The sequence below is a fragment of the Engystomops pustulosus genome, chromosome 11 (genome assembly GCF_040894005.1).
Source record: "Engystomops pustulosus chromosome 11, aEngPut4.maternal, whole genome shotgun sequence".
Taxonomy (NCBI): domain Eukaryota; kingdom Metazoa; phylum Chordata; class Amphibia; order Anura; family Leptodactylidae; genus Engystomops; species Engystomops pustulosus.
Window position 1 is genome coordinate 73,519,580 of NC_092421.1, and position 27,307 is coordinate 73,546,886.

Consider the following 27,307-nt stretch of genomic DNA (forward strand, 5'->3'; position numbering starts at 1 on the left):
GCTTCTTGTGCTCAGAAATGAATTGAGTAAACACTATGTGACCCCTCAATAACATCCCCCTGAAATACTCTGTGCTCCCTTCCCAGTGACTCTAACAAAGAGCCCTCTGTATGAGTACAAGATGTATGTTCAAGTCATCCAGAAAATCAGCAGATCACGTTCCATTACTTGCTCCTGCAGAGCTGTAATCCGCATTCTGTCAGCGGTGGATAATTACAATACAAGTATATTTCATAGAGGATCCCTACAAAAACTGAATGGGAATGCCGGCAGACTTCTACTATGACGCCTTCTGAATAGTGAGTGCAGCTCTGGAGTATAATACAGGATATAACTCAGGATCAGTACAGGATAAGTAATGTCATGTATGTACACAGTGACTGCACCAGCAGAATAGTGAGTGCAGCTCAGGAGTATAATACAGGATGTAACTCAGGATCAGTACAGGATAAGTAATGTCATGTATGTACACAGTGACTGCACCAGCAGTAGAATAGTGAGTGCAGCTCTGGGGTATAATACAGGATGTAACTCAGGATCAGTACAGGATAAGTAATGTCATGTATGTACACAGTGACTGCACCAGCAGCAGAATAGTGAGTGCAGCTCTGCAGTATAATACAGGATGTAACTCAGGATCAGTACAGGATAAGTAATGTCATGTATGTACACAGTGACTGCACCAGCAGCAGAATAGTGAGTGTAGCTCTGGGGTATAATACAGGATGTAACTCAGGATCAGTACAGGATAAGTAATGTCATGTATGTACACAGTGACTGCACCAGCAGCAGAATAGTGAGTGCAGCTCTGGAGTATAATACAGGATGTAACTCAGGTTCAGTACAGGATAAGTAATGTCATGTATGTACACAGTGACTGCACCAGCAGAATAGTGAGTGCAGCTCTGGAGTATAATACAGGATATAACTCAGGATCAGTACAGGATAAGTAATGTCATGTATGTACACAGTGACTGCACCAGCAGAATAGTGAGTGCAGCTCTGGGGTATAATACAGGATGTAACTCAGGATCAGTACAGGATAAGTAATGTCATGTATGTACACAGTGATTGCACCAGCAGCAGAATAGTGAGTGCAGCTCTGGAGTATAATACAGGATGTTACTCAGGGAGGTTGGACTCCTGGCTTTGTGTTGTAGTACTAGTAGTGGTTCCGTGTAAGATGTGTAACAGATATCGGGCATAGAGTTGTTGTTATACTTTCCCTTGGAATAAGGGAGACAGACGCCATGGTGTTGGCTCTCGCTTCACAGAGCAGGTGGCAGAGCTGCTGAACTAATGTGTTTCATGCCCAAATAATGTGATTCTCTCCTCTCATGCAGCGAGACATTTATTACTGGAATGTGCAAAAAAAAAAATTAGAGGAACTAGACACCTCAAAAAAAAAGCATGAATACAATACAATGTACACTGGAACATGACACCCGTACAAAAATTATATCAGTCATATACAGATCAGTGATATAAGATGCATGAGGACAGGGAGGAATTAGTACTATAACAGAGAGTAGGAGATTGTACAGGGGGGGGGGGGGGGGGGATACAGACACCTAAATTCCTGATAACAGAGAGTAATGAAGTATTTGAGTACAAAGCACATAGAGAGCAAACAGGCCCCCTATTTCTGTATATGGTGCCCCTTCTCCTCCACACTGCAACATCTGCAAAGAGTTTACCGTATATACTCGAGTATAAGCCGACCCAAGTATAAGCCGAGGCCCCTAATTTTACCACAAAAACCTTGTAAAACCTATATATTTTTTACTCGAGTATAAGCCGAGTTTGGGTTTTCAGCACATTTTTTTGTGCTGAAAAACTAGGCTTATACTCGAGTATATAAGGTATATGTTCTCTCTGTGTTTGCGTGGGTTTCCTCCGGGTCCTCCAGTTTCCTACCAAACTCCAAAACATACTGGTAGGTGATTAGATTGTGAGCCTCACAGGGAAAGGGACCGATTTGGCAAACTCTGTGCAGCACTGCGTAATCTGTGTGCGCTATATAAAGGAAGAAAACAGAAGGGGAGGGGGGTGAAAAAGGAAACCTGGAAATGGGATTTGTACAAGATCAGTTGATTGTGAGAGGTGATAAGGGGAACAGCCATGTGTACACATAAGCCATGTAGGATTGCTAAAGGTTATTAGGGAGTTATAATTTGGCTTTTTAATTGTGCCGCTTCCTGCTGGACTTCAGTAATTCTGTGATGTGCTGCTCAGGGCTGAGCGGCGGCTGAAATCATTCCATTTCCATTAAAAGGGAATCAAATAAGAGAGTTGTGTGATGTTGCAGTGTGACGCTGCCGCCAAAAGGGTCCGACTGATACACCGTGCCGAACTTCAGGAGCCGCGCCGGACCTACTGCATGACTATATCGTACCACTGTAACCATCCACATGGTTGACAGTCCCTTCCCTTACTTATATCACCAAGGGTTCCAGGGACCGCTACCTCTCCTACGTCACCTGAAATAATGAAAGCAACATCCGCAGCTCAACCACAAGCACTCAAGACCATAGCGCACCCATAGCTGTGCAGAGCATTGGAGCAATAGCCCTGGGGCTGAACCAAAACTTCTCATTCATACTAACATACACAAAGACTGGATGGATGCTTGCTGACTGTTTAAAGTAGCAGCCAGCAGAATAGTGAGTGCAGCCCAGGAGTATAATACAGGATGTAACTCAGGATCAGTACAGGATAAGTAATGTCATGTATGTACACAGTGACTGCACCAGCAGCAGAATAGTGAGTGCAGTTCTGGATTATAATACAGGATGTAACTCCGGATCAGTACAGGATAAGTAATGTCATGTATGTACACAGTGACTACACCAGTAGCAGAATAGTGAGTGCAGCTCTGGAGTATAATACAGGATGTAACTCAGGATCAGTACAGGATAAGTAATGTCATGTATGTACACAGTGACTACACCAGTAGCAGAATAGTGAGTGCAGCTCTGGAGTATAATACAGGATGTAACTCAGGATCAGTACAGGATAAGTAATGTCATGTATGTACACAGTGACTGCACCAGCAGCAGAATAGTTCGTGCTGGATCATTCTGCTGTGAACTGCTGACGGGTGTGGTTGTGTTCAGCTGAGCTCCTGCACCACCTGGAGCAAACCCAATCCACCCAGGCCTGCTCTCTCCTCCCCAGGGAGGGAGTGGGTTCTGTGGGATGAATCCTGCAGGAAAGTCCCAGGCTCCTGTCTCCCGGACCAGGCCGGCGGGGGGCAGGAGAATCCAGTTACCGGCCAAAACTGATGGCGTGAGAAGATCTGCCCGGAGCCAAGGACGCAGCGATGTGACCTCGGCTGCCACCCCCAAGACCCAGGGAAGCCGCAAGGTCTCCGGAACACAGAATATTAAGGCAAGTAACATCAGCCTGAGTGCTCCTCCTGGAAAGCTGAGTGACTGTGCGGGAAAGCTGGGTGGTTCAGCTGGAAAGCTGGGTGCTCACGGAGGTGTGCAAAAAGCATGGGGTGATCTTAAGGCCCGGGAGTCTGCTTCCATCTATGGCTCCCGGATTGCTGAGCACCTCCGTGAGTACGAGGAAGCTGGAAAAGCGCTGAGGAGGCTCCAGGAGGAGATAAGGGAGACCGTGGCCCTAGCGGGGGTGGCTACACAGAGAAAGAAAAAGTCTGATCTTCTTAACACCATAGACAGACTAAAAGCCGAGGTCACCGCTCTGGAAGAAAAGCGTCATCTAATCCGTGAGCACAGCGGTCCGTTTCGTGAGAAATTAGAAAACGACGCCCGGTTTGATGATATGCGCCAGGAGAAGCTGAGAAAACTGAAGGGGCTTCAGGTCCAGGCGGATGATGGCGATGATGAGGAGGATGAGGAAGACCTGCCGTGTCCGTCTGGTGGCCTGCACCAACACCAGCAGGCCTCGCACGACAGGCTGCCTGCAGAGCAAGCGCCATTACCATCAGGCTGCGGCTCTGCCAACCTGGAGGAGGAAAGTGATGACAGCGGCCAGGGAGGGGCGCTAATGGCTCAGATCCGTCAGCTTGAGTCCCCAGTTCACCTCCAGAACTTCTCCTTTGGCGAAGATTTGCCGGATGACGACCAAAAGAGGAAGAAGACGAGACCCAAGAAGACCAAGGCGTCTCAGGAGGTGAATCTGGTGTTTCGTCCCCTCCCTGTTTCCTCCAGGCAGGCAGCAGTGTCAGCCTGTCGTGTAGGCCCCGTTACCCAGCCCAGCACGAATCCTGCAGTGGACTCGGTGCCAGGGTGCGGGGAGAGTGCAAAGCCACGTTCCATCATGGCGCAGAGCACCAGCCTTGTTTGCAGTAGCAAGGATGGTGCAGGGAAGGCATCGGCCGAAAGGCCGGACAGTGAGGGCGATCCAGCAGGTCCTGGTACTGTGCGCTGCCCCCCAGTGGGAGGGGGGGGTGGCCCAGTGCCAGGGGCAGTGGCGGTGGCTCCTGTGGCCCCTAGCGCTGTTGCTTGCTCCGGTGAGCAGCGGCAGCGTGATGGGGCTGCTGGGGCTTGTAGTGCGGCGCCTCCCAAACATCCCGTGCAGCCTGCAGAGAAAGTCGCAGGAAAAGTGTTATTCTGTATTGGTGCATCAAACTCTGAAGACATGAAAGGGGCAAAAAAACTGTCTGGAGTCTGTAAGGACAAGAGGCCTCTACCACCAATCGAGCAGCGATGCTCAAACATCATAAAAACTGCTGGACAACAAGGGGTTAATGCCAATGAGGCAGAGGGCACAAGTAAGATCGGGGTTGGAGCTGCCTCTTCTCAGGCTGAATCAGCTATGGAGGTGGCTCTACCCCCAGTGCCCAGTGACGCCGAGGCAACCCCAGGTCCTCCTGGCCCAGCTGGTGTGAGTGATGCAAGGAAGCGAGGCAGTACTCTACATAGTGTGGTGAATATGGGGGTGGTGAATGGTGCTGAGGGGGGTGATCCTGGTAAGAGTGCTGGACCATCTGCACCCCCAGTGGTGGCCGCTCCCATAAGGAGCTATGCGAGTGTCACCGCTGGGGCAAGTGGGGTTAACTCCTTGTCTCCTGGCTCTGGGAACAGCGTTTTGCAAAGGCGTCTTCTGGAGGCTCTCAGGAGAGGGGAAAAGTCAATCACTGTAGAGGGGAGAGAGGTTGATCTGTCCTTCTGGACAGACAGGCATGGCCTGGCAGCCTTCCAAGAGAAAAGGGGGGGGGAGACTGTATGGTCTTTACCCACAACCGGGCCCGGAGCTTCCCGTAGGAATGTGGTTCGTCTTCGCTGGAGGGGCAGTGACGCATGCCCACCCAGGTCAAGGGTGGTGGAGCTCCTCCTGAAGATGAACTTCAGGGCTAGTGACATCTTTGCCCTGATACATCCTTATGGTACTCCGGAGTTCGATGTCAGCTTTGTTCGGCCGGAGGGCTTAGAGCTCTTCTGGTCGAATTATGAGCTGGCAGGGAACGAGCCCGCATGGCGAGACTTTGCTGTGCAAGCAGTGTCTCGCCAAAACACAGTCAAGAAGGTGACCGTTTTGACCCGTAATGAGTCACTTTCTTGCATGGACATCATGACTTGGCTCAGTCGTTATGGTGAGGTTGTACAGGTACCGCAGAAAAACCGTGATGAATTTGGCATTTGGTCTGGAGCCTGGACCTTCATGATGAAGTTGAAGTGTTCAGGCGGCACAGTCGCCCACATTCCCTCTTCAGCCTTTCTTGGGCGGGACAGAATCCTGATTTTCTACCAGGGGCAGCCGAAGGTCTGTCACAGGTGCGGTGACCCCACCCACTTTAGCGCCAGCTGCCAAGTGCAGAAGTGCGCTTTGTGTGGTGGGCTAGGTCATCTCGCTGCATCCTGTAAGGACATTAGGTGTAACCTGTGTGGTGAGCTCGGTCACCCTTTCAGCCGTTGTCCTCGCTCCTTTGCCAATGCGGTTGTGACCCCAGTGGAGGAGAGCCATGAGGTTGCTTCTGCTGGGGAAGGTACCAGCAGAGGTGGAGGAGCTGAGGGGCCTGTGAAGAAAAGCAAGAATAAGTCGCCTTCTCAGTTGAGGCGGCTTGAAGCCAGACAAAAAGGGAGAGAACTGGGGAAGCCTCAGGTTGCTGGGGTGACCCTTGGTCCTTCCTCAGAGGCTGGTCTTGCTACTGAGGCCCTGAGGGATGATGAGTTGGATGAGGAGGTCAGGAGGATGGAGCGCGAGAAAGGTGCCATGTCCTCCACGTCCTCCCATTATGAGAGTATGGATGAGGATAACAGGATTTGGCTAGAAAATAAGCGCAAGCAGAAAAAGAAAAGACGCGGCGTATCTAAGGTACCTAAGGAAGGGAAAACTTCCTCCCCTCTGGTTGAGCTTTCCAACCGGTTCCTCACCCTCGATGAGATCGCCTCCTCGGGAAGAGAGGCTGAGGGTGGGGTTCTGGAGGTGGCGGCGGAGCAGCCTGCAGGGGTCGCCGAGTCTCTATCCTCTGGGGATGCTGGGTCCTCAGAGTGGGAGACTGACTCAGAGTCAGGAGACAAGGACGAAGGAGAGGGTGGTCCGGGTGGGTCCTTGGGGGCCAATAACAATATGGACACCACAATTTCATTAAAGAGAAGTTGCCCCAATTCTGATAGTAAAAAAGAAAGGGGATCATCTTCAGAGGACAGTAGAGGGAAGGGGAATAGTAAGAAAAAAGCCGTCTAACTCAATCACTCATGATGGCGGCACCCACTCCGTTGACACTGGCGTCCATTAATGTCGCCAGCATTAAGTCTGATGCGGCTAGATTTGCGGCCTTTGATTTTCTCGGCCGTGTTGAAGCCGACATTTTATTTTTGCAGGAGACCAGGCTGCCAGATTTGGCGGCCGTGTTTAAAGCTAAGAGGGAATGGAGACACGGGCCTTCCTATTGGTCTCTTGCGGCCGAGCCGTATAGCGGAGTGGCGGTCCTTTTTACCGCACCGGTAGAATGCCGACGAGTTATTGAGTTAGAAATGGGGAGGTGCCTGATCCTGGATGTCCTCATGAAGGGACAAGAACTTCGTCTTATTAACATCTATGGTCCCCAGTCCAAGTGGGACAGGAAGTGTCTCTTTATGAGGATCAAGCCCTACCTTTTTACAAGTCGGCAGGTGGTCTTTGGAGGGGACTTCAATGCTGTCACGAGGTCCCAGGATAGGGGAGGTTCCAGAGACAAGCTGACTTATGATAGCGTCGCTCTTAATAGCATAGCCAGTGAGGCTCGCCTGGTGGATGTCCACATCCGGCACACCCCAGGCCACGCGGGGTTCACCTATTATAGGGGTAGCTGCAGGTCTAGAATAGACAGGTTTTATTTAAAGGAGGAAGCCATCTCTTCAGCAGTGTCCGTTGTTGAGGTGGAGTTCTCCGACCACTGTTTAATTTTGTTTTCTCTGAATGTTACAGAGACCCCCCGGATGGGAAGAGGCTACTGGAAGCTCAATTCGTCTCTCCTGGAGGAAGCGGAGATCAGACAATCCTTTGAGGACTTTCTTCAGAGCCAGGTACCTTTGCTGGGCCTTTGTAGCTGTAAGTCAGAGTGGTGGGAGATGCTCAAGAAAAGGGTGGCGAGATTCTTCCGCCAGCTCTCGAGCCTCAGGAGCCTGGACAGGTACCGCCTGTATCAGGGCCTGAGGAGGAAACTCGAGCATCTCATCTCGACTGGAGGTAGTCGTGAGGACATCTCCAGAGTGAAATCCTTGCTGAAGAGGTGTCAGTACGATAGACACGCATCTTTGGTTTTTGAGAGGGATTATGGGAAATACCGCTCGCCCGACCCTTACAGAAACTGCAAGATGTCAGTGAATGGTAAAGTTGTCACGGGACTGGTTGACAGTACGGGATCCCTGAAAAGGTCCAGATCAGGGATTCTGGAGGTCGTCAGATCCTTCTACTCACACCTCTTGGGCAGGAAGGATCTAGATCGGGATGTGATGTCGGCTTTCCTGGCTGAAACTGTCCCTGAGCCAGGAGTAGACCCCTCTCTTGATGTTTTGACAGAGATGATCAGGGAAGAGGAAGTCAGCCTGGCGATTGAAGGGCTCGCCCTCAAGAAATCGCCGGGTCCGGATGGCTTAACATCCGAGTTTTATAAGACCTTTAAGGACGCCTTGGTTCCCCTCTTGACTGAGGTATTCAATGAGTGTCTTTCCTCGGGCACTCTGCCGAAGTCAATGAGGAGGTCTGCCCTGATCATCCTGTCAAAGGGTAAGGACCGATCTCGTATTGAGAACTGGCGTCCCATAGCGCTTCTCAATACGGACAGAAAGGTTTTGGCAAAGGTGCTGTTTAATCGGCTGGTGCAGTTTGCGCCCCGGCTCCTTTCGGGGACCCAGCACTGCTCTGTTCCAGGCCGCAGTACATTTAGTGCTGTGCTGTGTGTCCGGGAGGCAGTGGAGCAGGGCAGGGCTGGTAACTGGAAGGGGTACTTGCTGTCCTTGGATCAGGCAAAAGCGTTTGATCGGGTTAACCACGAGTACCTCTGGTCTGTCCTTCTGAGGTATGGCCTGCCGGGTGGGTTTGTCAATTGGCTGAAAGTTTTGTACGCAGGGGCAGAGAGTTTCCCGCTTGTAAACGGTTGGATTGGCCGCTCTTTTGAGGTTGGGTCTGGTGTTCGCCAGGGTTGTCCTCTGAGCCCACTACTGTACGTGTTCGCGATTGACCCATTCCTTAGGAGGGTTGATCGTGGGCCGTTGGTGGGAGTCGGGATGGACCGGGCAGCACCGGAAGCCACTCTAAGGGTGGTAGCGTACGCCGATGACGTCACTGTTTTTGTGTCCTCGAGAGGGGAGGCGCAATGGGTGATGTCAGAGGTTGACCGCTACTCAGAGGCTTCTGGGTCCAAGATCAACCGGGATAAGTGTGAGAGTCTCTGGCTGGGAGAGGGGGATCCAGGCTTTGATCTCCCGGACACTCTTCCAGGGCCCCAGGACTCTGCCAAAGTTCTCGGCATCGAATTTGACCAGGGGGATTACCCCATGCAAAACTGGGACGGCAGGCTTAAGATCGCCGCTCAGAGGGTAGACCAGTGGAAGGGTTGGTCTTTGACCCTCAGAGAAAGGGTTAATCTGATCAAAACCTACCTGCTCCCATTGCTGATATATCTGGGCAGTGTGTGCATGTTGCCAGAACCCCTCTGGACTCGGGTCTACAGTCTGTTCTTCCAGCTGTTATGGGGGAATGGGCTGAACCTTATCAAGAGGGAGGTTACTTACCGCACGAGGAGACAAGGAGGGTTGTGTATGGTCAACCCTGTGGTGTTCCTAGTGAATACCTTTCTTAAGATCAATGTGGCAAACCTCTGGAAAGAGAGGGCTCCTCCGTGGGTATACTCCTGCAGGGGATGGTTTCGGCCTTTCTTCCAGGAATGGGAGACAGGAGGGCAAGTGAAGGATCTCCGTACACCGCATGGGCATCTTCCGGCTTACGCTACCCCGGTTCTGAAGGTGATTCGCCGGTGGGGTCTGGGAATGTGGGAGATCAGGACCATGTCGAGGAAACTCCTTGACAAGAGGGTTCTGTTTGCCCGTTTCCAGAAGCCTCTGGCCCTCAGGGATTGCCCAAGTCGGGATCTGGGGGTGGGTTTAGGTCTTTTGAATTCTATCAGGATCCCCTTGAAGTTTTGGGACTTGACTTGGCGCTGCTTCCATGGAAAGCTGTGTGTGAGGGACAATCTGAAGTGTAGGAGCTCTGAGGAAAGGGGTTGTCCCCGGGAGGAGTGCGGTGGCCTGCTGGAGAGCATGGACCACTTCCTGCTTCAGTGCCCCTTTAACACAGAGGTGTACAACCGGGTGGGTGCTTCCATCCATTGGCCCGGGTTGGCCGGTCTCTCCTATGCGGAGTGGGCCTATGGAGCATTCAGAGGCCTGGGTGGCCGGGACCGCTGCACTTTATTCCTAGTCAGTCTAGTGGTCAGGTACCACACGTGGAACGCACGGTGTTTAGTATCGACGCAGCGTAAAATCCTCCCGGTGGATGAGGTGGTTAGGAACATTCTGGGTGACCTGGTGAAGGTGCGCTCTCTGGAGTATGAGAGGCTGGGCACGGGGAGGGCCTCTCTCCTTTGGAGGGGGTTCTCCTTTAGTGTCCCTTAGTCTGTCATCTCCTCTCCTGGTGTTGGGCTGATGTTGCACTGTAGATTTTTGTTTTGTGTCCTGAGGTTATAGTGATGTAGGGCTTGCAGGTGCCGAACCTGGGCTTTATGTGGTTTGGATTTGTTATGTTGATTTGTTTAATGTGTTTGTATTTTGTGTACATTGTGTATTTATGTAGTTATAGTTCTTGTGTATATAGGTTGGTTGGTTTTGGGGTGTTGATGTTAGGGTGTTAGGTTGGGAGGGGGGTGGACGGGATGTGGACTATACGATCCTGGGCACTGGTCTGGACTATATAGCGCAAACTTTGGACGTTAGACCAGTGTCTGGGTGGGAGGGTGATGGGCGTGGGATTTAGTTAGTTATATTTAATGTTTTTATTTCCTGTTTATGTCTTTTTTTGTGTATTCTTTAGTTATTCATAAAAAAAAAAAAAAAAAAAAAATTATAAAAAATTATTAAAAAAAAAAAAAATTATTAGGTGGTGGGATTGGGTGAAGGTTTTGTTTTATAATGCTGATTGTGTGGTGTGTGTGTGGCTGGGCCAGGGGATTTTCGTAAGACTCTTTTAGTTTGTATTATTGTTTTGTTATTATTATTATTATTGTTTTATTTTGCCAGAAGTTATGGCTTGATTTATGTTTATGATTGTTATGTTTTTCATTTTTATATATAAAATAAAAGATTTACAGGATGTAACTCAGGATCAGTACAGGATAAGCAATGTCATGTATGTACACAGCGATTCCACTTGCAGAATAGTGAGTGCAGCTCTGGGGCATAGTACATGATGCATCTCAGGACTAGTACCTTCATGTATGAACACATTGGGGGAGATTTACCAAACATTTCAGTGCAAAACTGTTCTCGGTGCTCATGCCAAGATATGTGAGCTCTTATTTTCCCACAACAGTTTATAAAATTAAAGTTGAGTCCTGATTGGTTGCCATGAACAACTAGAACAGTTTTGCTCTGACAGTTTTGATAAATGAGGCCCACCAAGTGACTCCTCCAGCAGAATAGTGAGTGCTGCTCTGGAGACCTTGGCTCCCAGGTGTTATGACAACATAATCCGACTACAAATTGTGGTCATGGATGATTGATGAATGTCTTTTGCGTAAAAATTTATTCCATATATTTTATGCATACAGAAAAATCAGTGATGTGGCAGAACGCGGTGGCGGGCAGCAGCGGTTGTGGTGGCGTCTGCATGCGGCTTTTCATTTCAAGCTTTAATGATGAAAGAAATTGCTTTGTGCCTCATAAACGGGCGGCCGGTCCCCTCTGAACGCAGAGTCATGTGATCCCACTACGCTGCCCGCTGAGGCCAATTAATCAATGGCAATTTTATTGTCTCCTTCTTAATTAGTCTCGGGGTTTGCAGGACTTGGGGGATCACGTAACATGTCGGGATAAAAGCACATTACCAGCGCACGTGAAACCTGAGCCGCCCACGCTGCGAGGGTCCCTCTCATCATCTGCTAAAATGTATCCGAGTCCCAGAAGGTGTCCTCACATCTAATACACGCATAGGAGATGAGGGGTGCCGCAGCAGTGTCTGCAAATATTCCTCCTTCTGACCAGTCACCTAACTTTCCTAGAATCCTGAAAAGCAAATGTATTTTATATTGTAAAATGTATTTTATATTTCGAACCAATGCCTCAACTTCCAAGGCCACCCAGCTTTTCCAAAGTTGTAACATACAAACCCTTTGTGTGGATACTGTATTATTACATTACATACCATTACATTATACAAGTTATGTGAAGGGGTTTGCAACCTGTGCAAAGATCCCCGACTCTTGACCTTGAAGAAGGAAGGGTTCCCCAGCTTTCCGCACACCCTGAATGGAATACACAGCTGCTTCTTTTCCGAGTAATAATGCATAGAAATGCAGGATCATATGCAGTAATTACAGCAGTCACCAACCAGCAAGGGAAACTCTACTGCCATGTTAAGTTCTAACCCGAGCTCTGGCTGTGTAAGTCTTGCAGATGCCCTTTGTTTACAGGGAATGCTGCAAGTCAGTCTCATAAATTATATAAGAAATGGATTTCTGACCTGGATGTTACATTTGTCACTTTTCCATCAGCGTGCGGTGACAGGGTGATTAGAGGCCGCCGCTCGCCTCAGCTCTCATCGATTATACCAGGGGGCTCATGTATCAACCACTTGTCAGCGGCAAGTTTGCGCCATTTTTTTCTCCTATGTTGCACTTTGAAATAAAAAGACAAAAAAATGCTATAAACAGGGTCACATGACCAGTATGGCCACCCACCCCGGGCATATTCCTCCAATGTAACCTATGACTACTGATATCATGCCAAGGACTCCTTGTTGCACCCAGTGCTTCCAAAGCTGCACTCACTATTCTGCTGCTGGTGCAGTCACTGGGGCAGATTTACTTACCCGGTCCGTTCGCGATCCAGCGGCGCGTTCTCTGCGCTGGATTCGGGTCCGGCCGGGATTCATCAAGGTAGTTCCTCCGCCGTCCACCAGGTGGCGCTGCTGCGCTGAAAAGCATCTGAACGCGCTGGAGTTCACCGGGTCGGACCAAGTGAAGGTAAGTGCGTCCCAAGCGACACATTTCTTTTTTCAAATGCGGCGGTTTTTCCGAATCCGTCGGGTTTTCGCTCGGCCACACCCCCGATTTCCGTCGCGTGCATGCCGGCGCCGATGCGCCACAATCCGATCGCGTGCGCCAAAATCCCGTGGGCAATACAGGGGAAATCAGCGCAAATCGGAAATATTCGGGTAACACGTCGGGAAAATGCAAATCGGGCCCTTAGTAAATGACCCACACTGTGTACATACATGACATTGCTTATCCTGTACTGATCCTGAGTTACATCCTGTATTATACTCCAGAGCTGCACTCACTATTCTGCTGCTGGTGCAGTCACTGTGTACATACATGACATTACTTATCCTGTACTGATCCTGAGTTACATCCTGTATTATACACCAGAGCTGCACTCACTATTCTGCTGCTGGTGCAGTCACTGTGTACATACATGACATTACTTATCCTGTACTGATCCTGAGATACATCCTGTATTATACCCCAGAGCTGCACTCACTATTCTGCTGGTGCAGTCACTGTGTACATACATGACATTACTTATCCTGTACTGATCCTGAGTTACATCCTGTATTATACTCCAGAGCTGCACTCACTATTCTGCTGCTGGTGCAGTCACTGTGTACATACATGACATTACTTATCCTGTACTGATCCTGAGTTACATCCTGTATTATACTCCATAACCATACTCATATCTGATCATAGCAGTTACATAGACATGTGATTTTACAATATCACATGGTGTCTTGGTTACAGTGTGCGCGACTTCCTGTTGCCCCCACTAACGCCCTCTGTCCTCTCTCTTGCAGGTCTCGCCATCGCCAGCGCTCTCATCGACATATCACAACAGAAATCCTTGGACTGCAAAGACAAAAGTTCATGTGTTCGGAACCGAAAGCCACATCCCCCGGCCAGACAAGGAACTTGTGTTTGAAGTGTCTGCAGAGCTGGAGGGATGTGACAATGTATCAATTTTCTTTTTCTTTTTTGGAAAAAAATACATTTTTTGTAATAAATATCTTCCAACGGCTTCCGGTGAGAGACGAGATCCCATTTGCGCTGTGGATCTGCCGGATGTCTGCAGGTGACCCGTGACCTTCCAGGAGCCGTACAAGGTGGAGAACTACTGCATGAAAAGTCTTACAGACAGGAGAGCGGGAGGGGGGCGGGGGACCGCCTAAATGGCGACTCTATAACCGGGCCAGTCTAGCGTGAAAGGAGGAGCCGAACAATGAGAGAATTAAAGAGACAGTGTTGCAATAGACCTCTGTGTAAATACCTTGCGGGGTCCAGGAGGCGTGGCTTATGAGTTTGCAGTTAGGGTTGTCAGAGGGGCGATGCAGGGGGTGTACACGCACTACAAAGACTTGCTGAAGTTTTTTGTTTTTTTTAGCAATTGTAAAAGGGACACAACCAAATGTATTTAATATGGTACAGGACAGATCCGACAGGGAATCACCACTCCACCCAGGAAGGGGTTTTTTTAATGTATTTTTTAAGTTTTTATATATTTTTCTTTGTGAATGGCTCTAGTGCAATAATCAGCGATGAGTGGACGTCAGCAGGTGTAGTCACATCGCTTAGTCTCCTGGGTAGCGAGCTCGTGGAGCTGGCGTGCTGTTTGTACATGCCTGGGTTGTGAGGTTCTGTGCCCCGGAGGAGGGGGCGCTCTTATCCTCTGTGTCGGTGATGCATGCCGCACCGGTGCAGTCATATATTTCCGTGTTTTCTTCTTTTGTAACTCAGCGTTGTGGTGCTGAACATGTACAATACCGTATATATAGGACACAATGTACAGTTTATAACAAGCCTCGTATACAGGACACAGATGCCGCCTGTTCCAATAAAATGCGTTTCTCCAGATGATAATCTGCCAATTGTCTGTGTTTGGGCAGGGACCCCCAAGAAAAGGTTCTGGGGTCAGTGCCCTGAGAAATAAACCAACATGAACACCTGAAGCTGCTGCCTCCATTTATTGTGTCAGAAATCACCTCTAGAGCTACACTCACTATTCTGCTGGTATGTCACACTATACACTCCAGACACCTCTAAAGCTGCACCCACTACGCTGCCGTCATACATCCAACCCACTTCCAATCATCTCACCATTTGTTTGCTGTCCTTCAGTAAGAATACTAGTTTCAATGGAAGAGGACACAGGAATCAACTCATGTGCAGCTGCTGTGAACACTGGTATGAACAAATCCATGTGCTGTGTGAGCAGGACCAGGAAAGCAGGATACCACAGTGAGCAGAGATCACGAAAATAATTAGTAGCTGCAGATAATGAATTTGGGGGAATGGCCCTTTATGGGCACTGGCTGTGTGCAAGTCACATATGTGGTCTTAAGCAACGAGCTGTGGCTTGTCGTACAGGCGACGCTCTGTGTGTAGACTTGTCTGTAATTAGCAGATTCTCTGGAACCTTTTATTGTTGAACTTTAATTAACTTCATTTACAGTCAATGTTGGCGATGTCAGTATAACATTTACAATGTGTCTGGTTACCACCCAAGCTGCAGCGAGGATCTCACCAGGGATGCTATCCAAGAACTGTACCTGAACCTTCTATAGCGGGAACATATACTGCAGCGCTGCTGGTACACCAGTAAGATAAGTCTATTACATAGTTGTTACAATGTATCAGTCTGGATCTCACATATCATTGTGTAAAAATAGATACTATTGTCTCCACTTGCTAAAAGCAGGACGAGCCACAGAGTTACCACCATTCACTTACTACAAGCAGAGGTATTAATGGTGAGAAGAGAAGGTGATCGGTCTGCACAGTTACGCCAGAGGTTTTGTTCACACATTACTTCGCCAGGCACTGGGGGCCACCATCAGGTGTTCTGCACTTTCTGATCATTTAATGTGTGGCACCGCAGGGCAGGGTCGGGTCAGTCCTCATTACTTCTCTTTGTAGAGAAGTTTGGGGCTCCCTGCATCATGCACAAGATTAGTTATTTGTATTTGCAGCGTGACTCTGGGCCAAGGTGACAACACGGAGAAACTCTGCAGAATTAAAACAAGTCCAATCTGCTTCCAGCGCGGTGGCGGCGACGATCCCGGTTGTCAGGCGCCGCACGTTAGCTCAGTGACATTCAAGTTGATGGAAAAGAAATTCAATTACACAGAACAACAAGGAAACCGGAAAATAGACTCCTGTAAACAATGGAGCTAGGGACGAGGGGGGCAACAACATGGGGGGGCAGTGGAGGACCAAGAATAGGAGAACATGACCACAATGTAATCGGCCCCGTGTACAGGAGACCATGGTGTATCCCACCTCAGGTACAGAATAACCCAAACACATTCTAATACAGGAGACACACAGGAAAAGACACCACCATAGCCCATGTCATTTTCAGGCTGCACCTCAATTTCATTACATGAGGCCCATCACATATACAGGAGATAACCACCGCTGTACCCCATCTCATATGCGGCAAACCCCACTGTATTTAACCCAAAGTACAGAACAAGCAGAATACACATTATACATGAAACCCAGACCCTACTACAAAATACAGCAGAAGACACCCCCCCAAACACTAGCTCATAGCCAGGAGACCTCACTGTACCCCAATCCCAGGTACAGAACAACCAGAACACACCAAACCTCAATTCATATACATGAGACCCAGACCCCAATAAATATACAGGAGAAAATGGTAACGGATCATTCCTTTATATACAGGAGACTCAACCACAGGGGCCCCGTCTACACCACATCTCAGGTAACTATGGGGCACCGGCACAGACTTTTGCCAATCCCCCTCACCTTGGCTACTGGCTCCATAGCTGCAGAGTTCTGACGCTGTTCACACTGACCGCTGGTTCTGATTTGTTTCTGGTTTTCAGAGAAATCTATTTTCAAGGTTGAGTTCCTCATTGAGAAACATTGCGCCAACCGTGAATCTGAAATCTCTTGTGAAGTTGAGATGAAAACCCTCAGCCTGAACAACCAAGAAATCCGATGAATTGTTTAAGTCAGCGTCCGCCTGGAAAAACACTTCACAAAGCCGCATTTGCATTAAATGTGTGATTCGTGGCAGGACGCTGTGAAGTCTGCGCAAAAGAGAAACAGTCTCCTGGGCTTAGCGGACGCACAACCAACTCATACAAACCAGCCACGAATAGTCCAGCAATTAACCATTAAGCAAGCAGAGGTGGGGGTCACTATCCCTAAACCTCCAGACCCTATGAAAGTAAAAGGGCTAAAATATCTCACAAACTGCATTCACACAGCACCCTAAAAAGTAATAGAGCACCCAAATACAGCAGTCACTTAGCACCCTAACAAGTTATAGAGCACCCAAATACTGCAGTCACACAGCACCCTAACAAGTTATAGAGCACCCAAATACCGCAGTCACACAGCACCCTAACAAGTTATAGAGCACCCAAATACTGCAGTCACACAGCACCCTAACAAGTTATAGAGCACCCAAATACTACAGTCACACAGCACCCTAACAAGTTATAGAGCACCCAAATACAGCAGTCATACAGCACCCTAACAAGTTATAGAGCACCCAAATACTGCAGTCACACAGCACCCTAACAAGTTATAGAGCACCCAAATACTGCAGTCACACAGCACCCTAACAAGTTATAGAGCACCCAAATACTGCAGTCACACAGCACCCTAACAAGTTATAGAGCACCCAAATACTGCAGTCACACAGCACCCTAACAAGTTATAGAGCACCCAAATACAGCAGTCATACAGTATCCTAACAAGTAATAGAGCACCCAAATACAGCAGTCACACAGCACCCTAACAAGTTATAGAGCACCCAAATACAGCAGTCATACAGTATCCTAACAAGTAATAGAGTGCCCAAATACTGCAGTCCCACAACACCAAAAATCTGTAGACTTATGGTTACTAAAGTCATAGTGCAGCCACTAAGTCCCCACAGCAGATATAACAGTGCCCGGTCAATGACCTATCCACGTTACGTGTAAATGCCTTGCCATGGGTTGGGGCACTCGGTCGGACCTACTTCGTTTATTCAGAATAAAATGCATAATCCAACACGAGGAGACAACAGTAAGACGCCTGAAGACAAGATATGTTAACCCTGTTGTCTCCTTGTGTTGGATTATGTATTTTATCTGAATAAACTAAGTATTTTGGTAAGATTCATCGTTGGACTCATGAAGTGCTGGTCCTTATCATATTCTACATTGTTACCAGATCCGCTGTGCTCAGCAGTGGTTCCGAGGTGGGGTGAGCAGGCGTTTAGTTGTCTAGTGATTTTTTTTTTTCCATACTCTGGTAGGTGCCAGCTTTGGGGCCCAGTCCCTTAGAACAGAGGTGATAGGCAACTTCATCTCTTAAGCCCCTTCTACACTGGCGTTTTTCACGCGCGAGTTCTGCGCGTGCATTTGACGCTCAGAACTCGCATTGCACTCTGTCCCATTGTATTCAATGGGTCTTTCTCCATTAGCGTTGTTTTTAACGCGCGTGCTTGCGTTCGTTTTCACGCGCGTCAAAATCGCAGCATGCTCTATTTTTGCGTGTCACGCGCGTTTTTCACGCCCCATTCAAGTCTATGGAGATGCATCAAGAACGCATTGCACTCGCAATCATTGCAAGTGCAATGCGAGTGCAATGCGTTTTAAACGTAAGGGTTGCTAGGTGACCAGAATAACATTATTTCCCCTGCTCGCGATCGAGCATTTAATTAAAAAAACACAATGAAGAACAGTGAAGAATAGAATAAAAACATTGAACACAGTGAACACAGGATCATTTAAGAGAAAAACACAGTGCAGAACACAGTGCAGAATAGATTACAGATGTTCGGCACATCTGCTTACTTGTCGGGAGATGCGCACGGAACGGTGCGCCCAAAATAGCATGTGAAGAACAATATATATGTGTGAAGAACACATTGCAGATGTATTTAAACATCTGCAATGTGTTCTTCACACACATATATATTGTTCTTCACATGCTATTTTGTTCGCGCCGTTCCGCGCGTATCTCCCGACAAGTAAGCAGATGTGCCGAACATCTGTAATCTATTCTGCACTGTGTTCTGCACTGTGTTTTTCTCTTAAATGATCCTGTGTTCACTGTGTTCAATGTTTTTATTCTATTCTTCACTGTTCTTCACATCTGCTAAATTGTCGGGAGATAATATACGCGCGGAACAGTGAAGAATAGATCGCAGATGTTTGCAAATTATCAGAAGACATTATTTTTCAATTAAATAACACATTTTAATCCCAAACCATGGTCCCTTTGAAAAATGCTCGAGTCTCCCATTGAATCGCGCATGAAAAATGCGCCGAAAACGCAAAAAAACGCTAACAACACGCGCGTGAAAAACGCAAAAACGCTAATTACTCCAAGAAAAAATGGAACAAAAACGCAGCCAAAAACGTCAGTTTTTCACGCATTGCACCCTGACGTGAAACGCAACGCTAGTGTGGAAGAGGCCTTACACTCCTTTTATCAAAATCAAATTTATCAAAACATATACACCAGGGTGTTTTATAAAGCGAACTAACAGTAATTGTAATTATTTCCCTCTTTGCTCCATCTTCAAGCCAAGTGGGCTTAAAGGGGGACGAGGCCGGCCACTGAGAGTGCACTAGCTATAGCATACGAACATTCAGACCTAAAGGTTCGCAAGCCATAACCCATTTCTACACAAGGCAGGACATGGTATAGAACTGTAGCTCCGGCGCAGTTGCCTGCCAGATACATCAGCGGGCTGTAGACTCTTGATGTATTCTTGACGTAGTCCAGTGGTTACATGCACAGGCCCCCAGCTCTTCAGGGACCCTAGTATGGCTCTCTACATAACAGGCCTGTGTGTTAACCGGTTAAGGACTGGGCCCTTTCCTGTTTTTTCATGTCCATTTTTCACTCCCCACCTTCAAAAATCTATAACTTTTTTATTTTGACACGTAAAGAGCTGTGTGACGGCTTGTTTTCTGCGTAACAAATTGCACTTCATAGTGATGGTATTAAATATTCCATGCCATGTACTCCGCAGCGGGAAAAAAAAATTACAAATGCAGTGAAAATGATGGAAAAAACACATTTGCGCCATTTTCTTGTGGGCTTGGATTTTACGTCTTTCACTGAGCGCCCCAAATGACATGTCTACTTTATTCTTTGGGTCGGTACGATTAAGGGGATACCAAATTTTTATAGGTTTTATAATGTTTTCATACATTTACAAAATTTAAAACCTCCTGTGCAAAAAATTTTTTTTTTGATTTTGCCAACTTCTGGCGCTAATAACTTTTTTATACTTTGGTGTACAGAGCTGTGGGTGGTGTCATTTTTTGCGAAATTTGATAATATTTTTAGGACTGTACGACGTTTTGATCACTTTTTATAGATTTTTTTATATTTTTCAAAAAAGTGCCATTCTCGACTTTGGGCGCTATTTTCCGTTACCCGATCGCAGGTGTTACCGGTAAGCCTTTGCTGCAATATGCAGCAAAGACTTACTGGCTATGGAGAGGGCTCGGCCCGTGAGCCCTCTCCATGCAGCGCTACCGGGCCGCCGCTGTGAATACACGGCGGGCGGTCGCAAACTGGTTAAAGATTATGTGAAATTTGATGTTACCTTATATACTCGAGTATAAGCCTAGTTTTTCAGCACAAAAAAAATGTGCTGAAAACCCAAACTCGGCTTATACTCGAGTAAAAAATATATAGGTTTTACCAGGTTTTTGTGGTAAAATTAGGGGCCTCGGCTTATACTTGGGTCGGCTTATACTCGAGTATATACGGTATGTGATGTTTGAATTTCAAAGTGCGCAAGAAGAAGCTTAAAGCTTAAACCACTCGTTGAAAGGCTGTGGAGTCGGTAAGCCAAAATTTCCTACTCCAACTCCTCAATTTCCCTAACTTAAACTCCGACTCCTTCGACTCCCCGTTTTCCTGGTCCCTCTAGCAGTGCTGGGATGGATGCAGGAATTCCTTCCCAGTGCCTCATCCCTCATCTGTAGCAAAGGAACTACCGCTGAGCAACTGAGCATGTACATAATGTGCAGCCACATTTATCTTAACTAAAAACCTAGAAGAGGATGCACAACTTAGGCCACAAATGGCCTGTCAAGCCGTAAATTATGGTCTGCATCCTGTTGAGCACTTCCATAACTGATGGCAGATCATTGGTGCAGAAGGCTGGGTAATGGTAAATACAGCTGAAAAGCCTCACTGCCGCTCCTCTTTGTGGCCCGACTACAGATGCTGAGCAAAAGCCATGAGATGACCCAGAAGGGGCAAGTACTTGTCAGCTGTACTGTACTGCTCTGGGTCCTGATGCAACCCCATACAACCAGTGTGGGACACAGAGCAAAGCAGCACATAGATGACATGCTGGGAGGAGAAGAGGAACCAGGAAAGGAGAGGATTTATTTGGTCTGCTCTGGGAGTCTCTGGTATTCATATTTGGTTTCTGGGTTAAAATTTCGTGCTCTACTTTGGTTGTTGGTGCATCTTTTCTAAGTTTGCATATGGAAAAGTTCGGTGACAACCAACAGTAAGTGTTGAAGTCATAGGGGGTGGGGACATAGAGGCCCCAAAGGCAATTCTGCTCCAAAAATAGCAGGATAGACGAGGACCTCTTTACAGGTCTGTACATCAGCCCCTCTGAGCTTTAATAGTAATATATCAATGCCTACAAGACCACGATGGAGCAGAGGTGTGTAGCTTGCGCGCCCTAATACTGCAAGTAGTTTAGTAGTTCTGGAATGTGTATGGACAATCAGCTTTTCCAGACACAAGTGATTTCCTAGCATTAGAAATTTGTCTAAACAGCAAACTTTTTTTTGTTGTGGCCTCTGCCACCTCATGTAACGGTACAACACCTCAGCTGGGGCGGCAGCTTTCTCGCCACGTGGGGGGAGGAGGGGTCCAGACTTTTTCATTAGCAGCGAGCGGGAGAGGTGACACGACCTGCGCTCTGCACTCCCTCCTCTGCTCCACCACATAATTGAGAGTGATTTATCTGGGTCAGGTGCTATATATGTGACTGCCAGCATTTATCGCACTTGATGGCGAGCGGCAGATCCTGCAGATAAACCTCTCGTTCCTGACATTTCAGGTGAAATTGCAATGAGAAGCAGCAGACTGTCAACGGCACCGGGAGCCTTTTATCATGAGGTTTTTGGTGTTCACCGACACCTGGAGGTCAGGGATGAAGATTAATATTTCTCTATTTATCAACACATCCATCTGGAGGCGTCTCCCAATGGGACCTTCTCTGCCGAATTGACAAAGAAGACCAGGACACGCAACACATACATTAGGCCCCTTGTGCCCCGAGCATCCAGAGAGATAACACACAATACAGGACCAAATGCGTCACCACCGTATGATTGAATTTATGATGAATGTGGAATGATGGGATATCCTGCACAATTTACTAAGACTGCAATAATATTGAACATAACCTCTAGTGGTCAGTTATAAGCCCACATCATAAACTGGAGTCACAGGTCACCTGGAAATTATAACCAATCATAACTCATATATATATAGCACATAGAAAAGGGGGTTCAAACGGTACAAAACAAAATAATAGTACAAAGTGCAAGAGACACCGAGAACCCACAATCCACATGAAACTGCATTCTTCACCTCTGCTGCCACTCAATCTACATATATACTGTAACCTGTGAACAGACACCCCAACCAGGAGTAGCCAATAAGGCTAGAGGATAAGTAATGTCATGTATGTACACAGTGACTCCACCACCAGCAGAATAGTGAGTTCTGCTCTGGAGCTCGTTATCTCTGCGTGTGGTGTTGATTGGCTGTGTCTGTGCTGCTGCTCTGTACTCCAAGCAGGTTCCACCTCTACCTGGGGCCTGTTCTATCCTCTCCCAGGGAGGGGGTGGGTTTTCAGGCATAGCCAGTGGGGCAAGTCCCAGGCTCCTGTCACCCACTATCTGACAGTGGGTGACAGAAGTAGCCAGTTACCGGCCAGCGCAGTGGAGGACTCGGGGGTGAGGAAATCCACCAGGAGCAGCTCCAACTCCCCCCTCCAAGTCAGCAGAGGCTCAGAAGATATGCAAGACCTCTTGAAAGCTTGATACCACAGGATAGCTGGGTACATCGGGAAAGCCGAGTGCTCAGAGAGGTGAGGCCGACTTCGGCGAGGAGGGCGGGGGAATGCTGAGGATCCAGGAGTCTATTTCCACCTATTCCTCCCGGCTCTAGGCCACATCTCTGATTACGAAGAAGCCAGTAAGACGGTGAGGAGGCTGTGGGAGCAGCGGAGGTGCGCCCATGCTAGGGCAAGCTCTGGCCAGTAGAAGAAAAAAAAAAAGGAGCAGATTTTGGCTGAGATCACCAAGTTAAAAGATGGAAATTCAAGAGCTGGAAGAAAGGAAGACATTCGTGCTTGAGAAGAGTGGCCCGTTTAAAGAAAAATTATTGAACAAAGAAAGATTCAGAGCGAATGAGGAGAAGAAGCATGGGCAGTTGATGGGGCTGCAGCCTGAGAGCCAGGCAGAGGAGGAAAGCCCGGTACCGTACAGTGGGCCCCCTGTAGGACAAGCGGCCATGTCATTTATCTGTGGTTCTGGGGGCCTGGGTGAGGGCCCCCGTGCACCTCCAGGACTTTTCTTTTTGTAACAATCTGCCGGGGGCAGTAAACCACAAAAGAAAAAGACCAAATTCATGGAAGTGGTGAGCCTTGTGTACAGCCCTTCCCTGTAACACTCGGGTTGGCCGCAGAGTCAGCTCACTCTGTGGCCCACTACCCAGCCCAGCTCAATTCCTGCAGTGGCCAGGGAACAGGGAGATTACATCTGATGTGGCGATGGGTTCCGTCTGTTTGTTGCAAGAGTGGGGGAGCAGGAAAAGCATTGGTGAAAGGCCGGACAGTAAGGACGGCCTTTTGTAGGGCATTCCATCAAAATCAAGTGCAGTGGTGTGTCCCTCAGTGGGAGGGGGATCGGTGGGTGGAGTCGCTGAGGGTGAGGGCCCACAACCTCTTATTTAGATCTCTCACTTCAGTTGGAAGCCGAGTTGTCCCTCAAAACGAGAGTGGTGGCAATTTTCATACAAATGTGAAAAATCGCACCTAAAAAGTTCTAAGCCTCATAACATCCTAGAAAAACGAGAGGATGCATAAAAAAAATCATGCAAACATAATGCGAACATTCGGGAAATTTTAGATATCAAGCTATTGGTCTGACAATCTGCCAGGAAAATAGAGAATTTTTCTGAATTTTCGCCTAATTTCCATATTTTCCAGAACGTAACAAAAAACTTATCACTAAGATTTTTCAACTTACAATGTCAAAGTACAATGTCTCACAAGTAAACAGTCTCAAAATCACTTGGGTACGTTAAAGCATTCCAACGTTATAATGAATTATTGTGACATGTCAGATTTTAAAAATATAGTCTGGTCTTTAAAGGGGTTTTCCTCCCACGATGACAAGTTTCTTATATGGACTCAGGAGAACAAAATAACACATTCTATAATTCACCGTTATTAACAAAAATGCAGCATTTCATAGATATAATTCCAACCTCTATCAGTCCTGCTGTACACAATTTCAGTTGCTCCCAGATACGACCTGTTGACTTCTGACTTAGGGTCGGGCGCCACCTTGGATGAGATTGTGCAGGTGAGATTTCTGTCTGTCTCTGCTGTGTGGCTGTAGCCCCGCCCCCTGCACGGAGCTTAGAGACACCAATGGATTCACATCTTGCCAGGAGATGGTGAGCAGAGAGAGAGGCTGCAAACTACAAGCAGATAAGTGATCCGGGGGAAGCAGGCACATGTCTGTGAGATGTAGCAGTGCTCACAGTGTAACCGTGTAATGGTCTATCCGCTACTGTGTAAACATCTCATGCATCTCTGATCCATCTTATCTCTCTCTCTATATGACCGTTTGTTAGTACAATGTCAGAAGCCAGATGAAAGTGCATATACACCTGTACCCTGATAATGTAACCACATTGTCACCCCACAGAACTAGATGGGTCATAATGTGTCTACTTAGAGAGCCCCCATCCACACCCTGGGATTCTGCATCGAGCAGCCAAGGAAGAGATTGGAGCTAAAACAGCAATTAAACTTGAGTAACATTATAAAGTAAAGGGTTAAAAAGATCTTTGTTGTGTTAACCTCACTAGGGGCTAGAAATGTGAGAATTTTCTTTTGTGGGGAAGCCCCTTTAACTGAAAACAAGTGTCCGTGAGAAGGGGTTAAATTTTAATAACAGATCTACAAGATTCCCAACCGGATCCTCCGTTCTAGACAACAATATTCTCAGCATATTCAGCAGATGTATTCTCGAACACCTACCTGTCTTCCAGTGTGTGTGAGCACTAATGAAAAATATACACATAGTAAACATCACTTGCCTTTGTCCATATTATCACAGAACCATCCCTCTTCCACAATGGTTCATTTCACTTTGCAGTACAGGACGCTGCCTCTCCAGTCTGCAAAAGAAGGAGAAGAAGTTTACACTAGAAAACAAGCAGCTCTTTTACACAAGTAAATATAGAAAATATATAGAAATATAACGTTTGTTCAGCGTTTTGGCTAAAAAGCCGCCCCTTCTTCAGGCTACTAGCTGGACAAGGTTTTGGTGTTAGGGTCGGGCGCTAGATTTTGGGTTCCAATCTTAATGGGGTATTCTCATGAACTCTGATCCGATCAGAGCATCTCATAAAGTATTCTCATGAACAAAATTTACCATATATTCACAGGATGTTATAAATACTTAATAGATGCTTGTCCCTTCTCTAGCATCTGCACCTATTTTGAGAAAAACGTTCTGTTAATCCAAGCTATAAAAGCGTCAAAAATAGCCAAGTCTACTTGACAGGTGCAGGTCGAAGAGGTGGGACATCTTAAGGATGAATCATTACTATTACTCAAACAAATATCCCATTGACCGTATGAGGACACCACACACAAATCATTCAAGAAATACTGATGAAAAAAAAATTTGCTGAAATAAAAGGACTAAAAATCCGGCTCAATGTTGTGTCTGGAGGTGTGACCTAGGGAGGATGGCTGTTAGAGAGGTGTTTACAGGTAACACGGGTTCATTTACTTAAGCAGTACATGAGCAGTCCAGATGTGGTTGTACTGATACATTGTGTTTCTCTGAATTGTTACTTTGTTATAATCTGATAAAAATCCAGGTCATTCCAAGGGGTTCACTTACTTTCTGTTGCAGCTGTATTGTTACACAGTGACATATTCCCAGTTTAAGTGTAAAGGAAACTCAGTCATGTACCCTGCCCCCTCCACTTCTCTCTCCTACCATGGACGGATGAATTTTGCACACATTTTGGGGATGTTCGTAGGAATTAGTAAGGGAGAAATCCCAGGCAGGACATAACCGCTGCTTCTGTTGATGGTGGATAATGAAGCGTTACACTGAGAGGTCACTCAGTGGCCGCACTTATAAAGATGAGGAATATTCCACATGTCCCCAGAGCCTTGATTATCGCTTCACCAGAAACACCGGATCCAGGAATGTAATAGATTAGATTACAATTTATTGAGGATGGAAGATCAAAGTGGATGATACAGATCCTACAGACATGTGCTGTACAAAAGAGTTAGGGTGAAGACACACATGGCGTTTTTGGGCCGTTTTTACTAAGTGCGTTTTCAGATCGTTAAAAAACGCATCCGTTTTTGTCCGTTTTTCGGAAATTGCGCAATGAAAAACGGACAAAAACGCATGCGTTTTAAAAAACGGATGCGTTTTTTAACGCATGCGTTTTTAACGATCTGAAAACGCACTTAGTAAAAACGGCCCAAAAACGCCATGTGTGTCTTCACCCTTGGGCTGCATTCACATGACCATTGGGAGACGTATATACAGCCACAAGCTTGCGGGCGTATTTACGCCCCCAACAGGCCGGCAATGGGCACACGGTGGACGGGGAAAAAAATAGGACATGTTGTAATTTCCCCATGTTAAGGCGCCATGCATCTCTACGGAGAGTGGCGGTGACAATACTCCTCTCCTCAAGGCGCCGGACGTATGTCCGCCTGGCTATGACCCCAGCGGACATGCGTTCCTGTAAATGCGCCCTTATACTTATGCTATAGGAGGAGAAGTGTCACTATATACTACATGCACTGTCCATATGTATATACACAGGAGAAGAGAAGTGGTACTGTGCAGTATATGAGGAGACATTCGGCCCCAGATTGTAGAGGTTTCTTGTACCTCAGACCCCAGGTGTCTCACATATAACAGGATGAGGCATCAGGTGAAGTTTTACCATTTCCATTTCATTTTCTTGGATATAATACTGGGATATATCAGGGGTGGCTGCGGTCCTGTAATATCACATCATGCGGAGTGGGCTATGTACCGGGCAGGTAATGTGGTCCCAGCTGTCCCGATGAACACAGCACAATGTCATATTTCAATTTTGACTCTTGAAATTACAAAATTTTATGTGATTTTTTCTCTCCTCTCTATAGAGTAGGAGGTGCCCAAGGTCTGTGACTCTACCGCTGTAGGGACAGAGGGCAAGTTTATTTATTATAGGGCCACTTGGATTTAATGGAAATTGTAGATGGATTTGTGGATTATTTTGTGCAGTAATAAGATAGCATCCCCCTTCAGTCAGGCAGAATAAGGGGTCACCACAGAAAAGTCAGGACTCTGGTGGTAA

The 27,307-nt window shown here is 47.3% G+C and overlaps 1 protein-coding gene and 1 long non-coding RNA gene across 2 annotated transcripts in view; one reads left to right on the plus strand and one right to left on the minus strand.

Moving 5' to 3' along the window:
• Positions 1-14,610, plus strand: part of ATRNL1 (attractin like 1) — a 313,371-nt gene extending 298,761 nt beyond the window's left edge. Inside the window, exon 29 of the mRNA XM_072130772.1 lies at positions 13,462-14,610. Within this exon, the coding sequence (XP_071986873.1) occupies positions 13,462-13,586 (125 nt within the window). The 3' untranslated portion in view covers positions 13,587-14,610. The remainder of the gene's footprint in view (positions 1-13,461) is intronic.
• LOC140106360 (uncharacterized) overlaps positions 1-27,307 on the minus strand; it is a 67,844-nt gene that overhangs the window by 24,880 nt on the left and 15,657 nt on the right. Inside the window, exon 2 of the long non-coding RNA XR_011850769.1 lies at positions 25,019-25,099. This is a non-coding gene — a long non-coding RNA (uncharacterized lncRNA). The remainder of the gene's footprint in view (positions 1-25,018; positions 25,100-27,307) is intronic.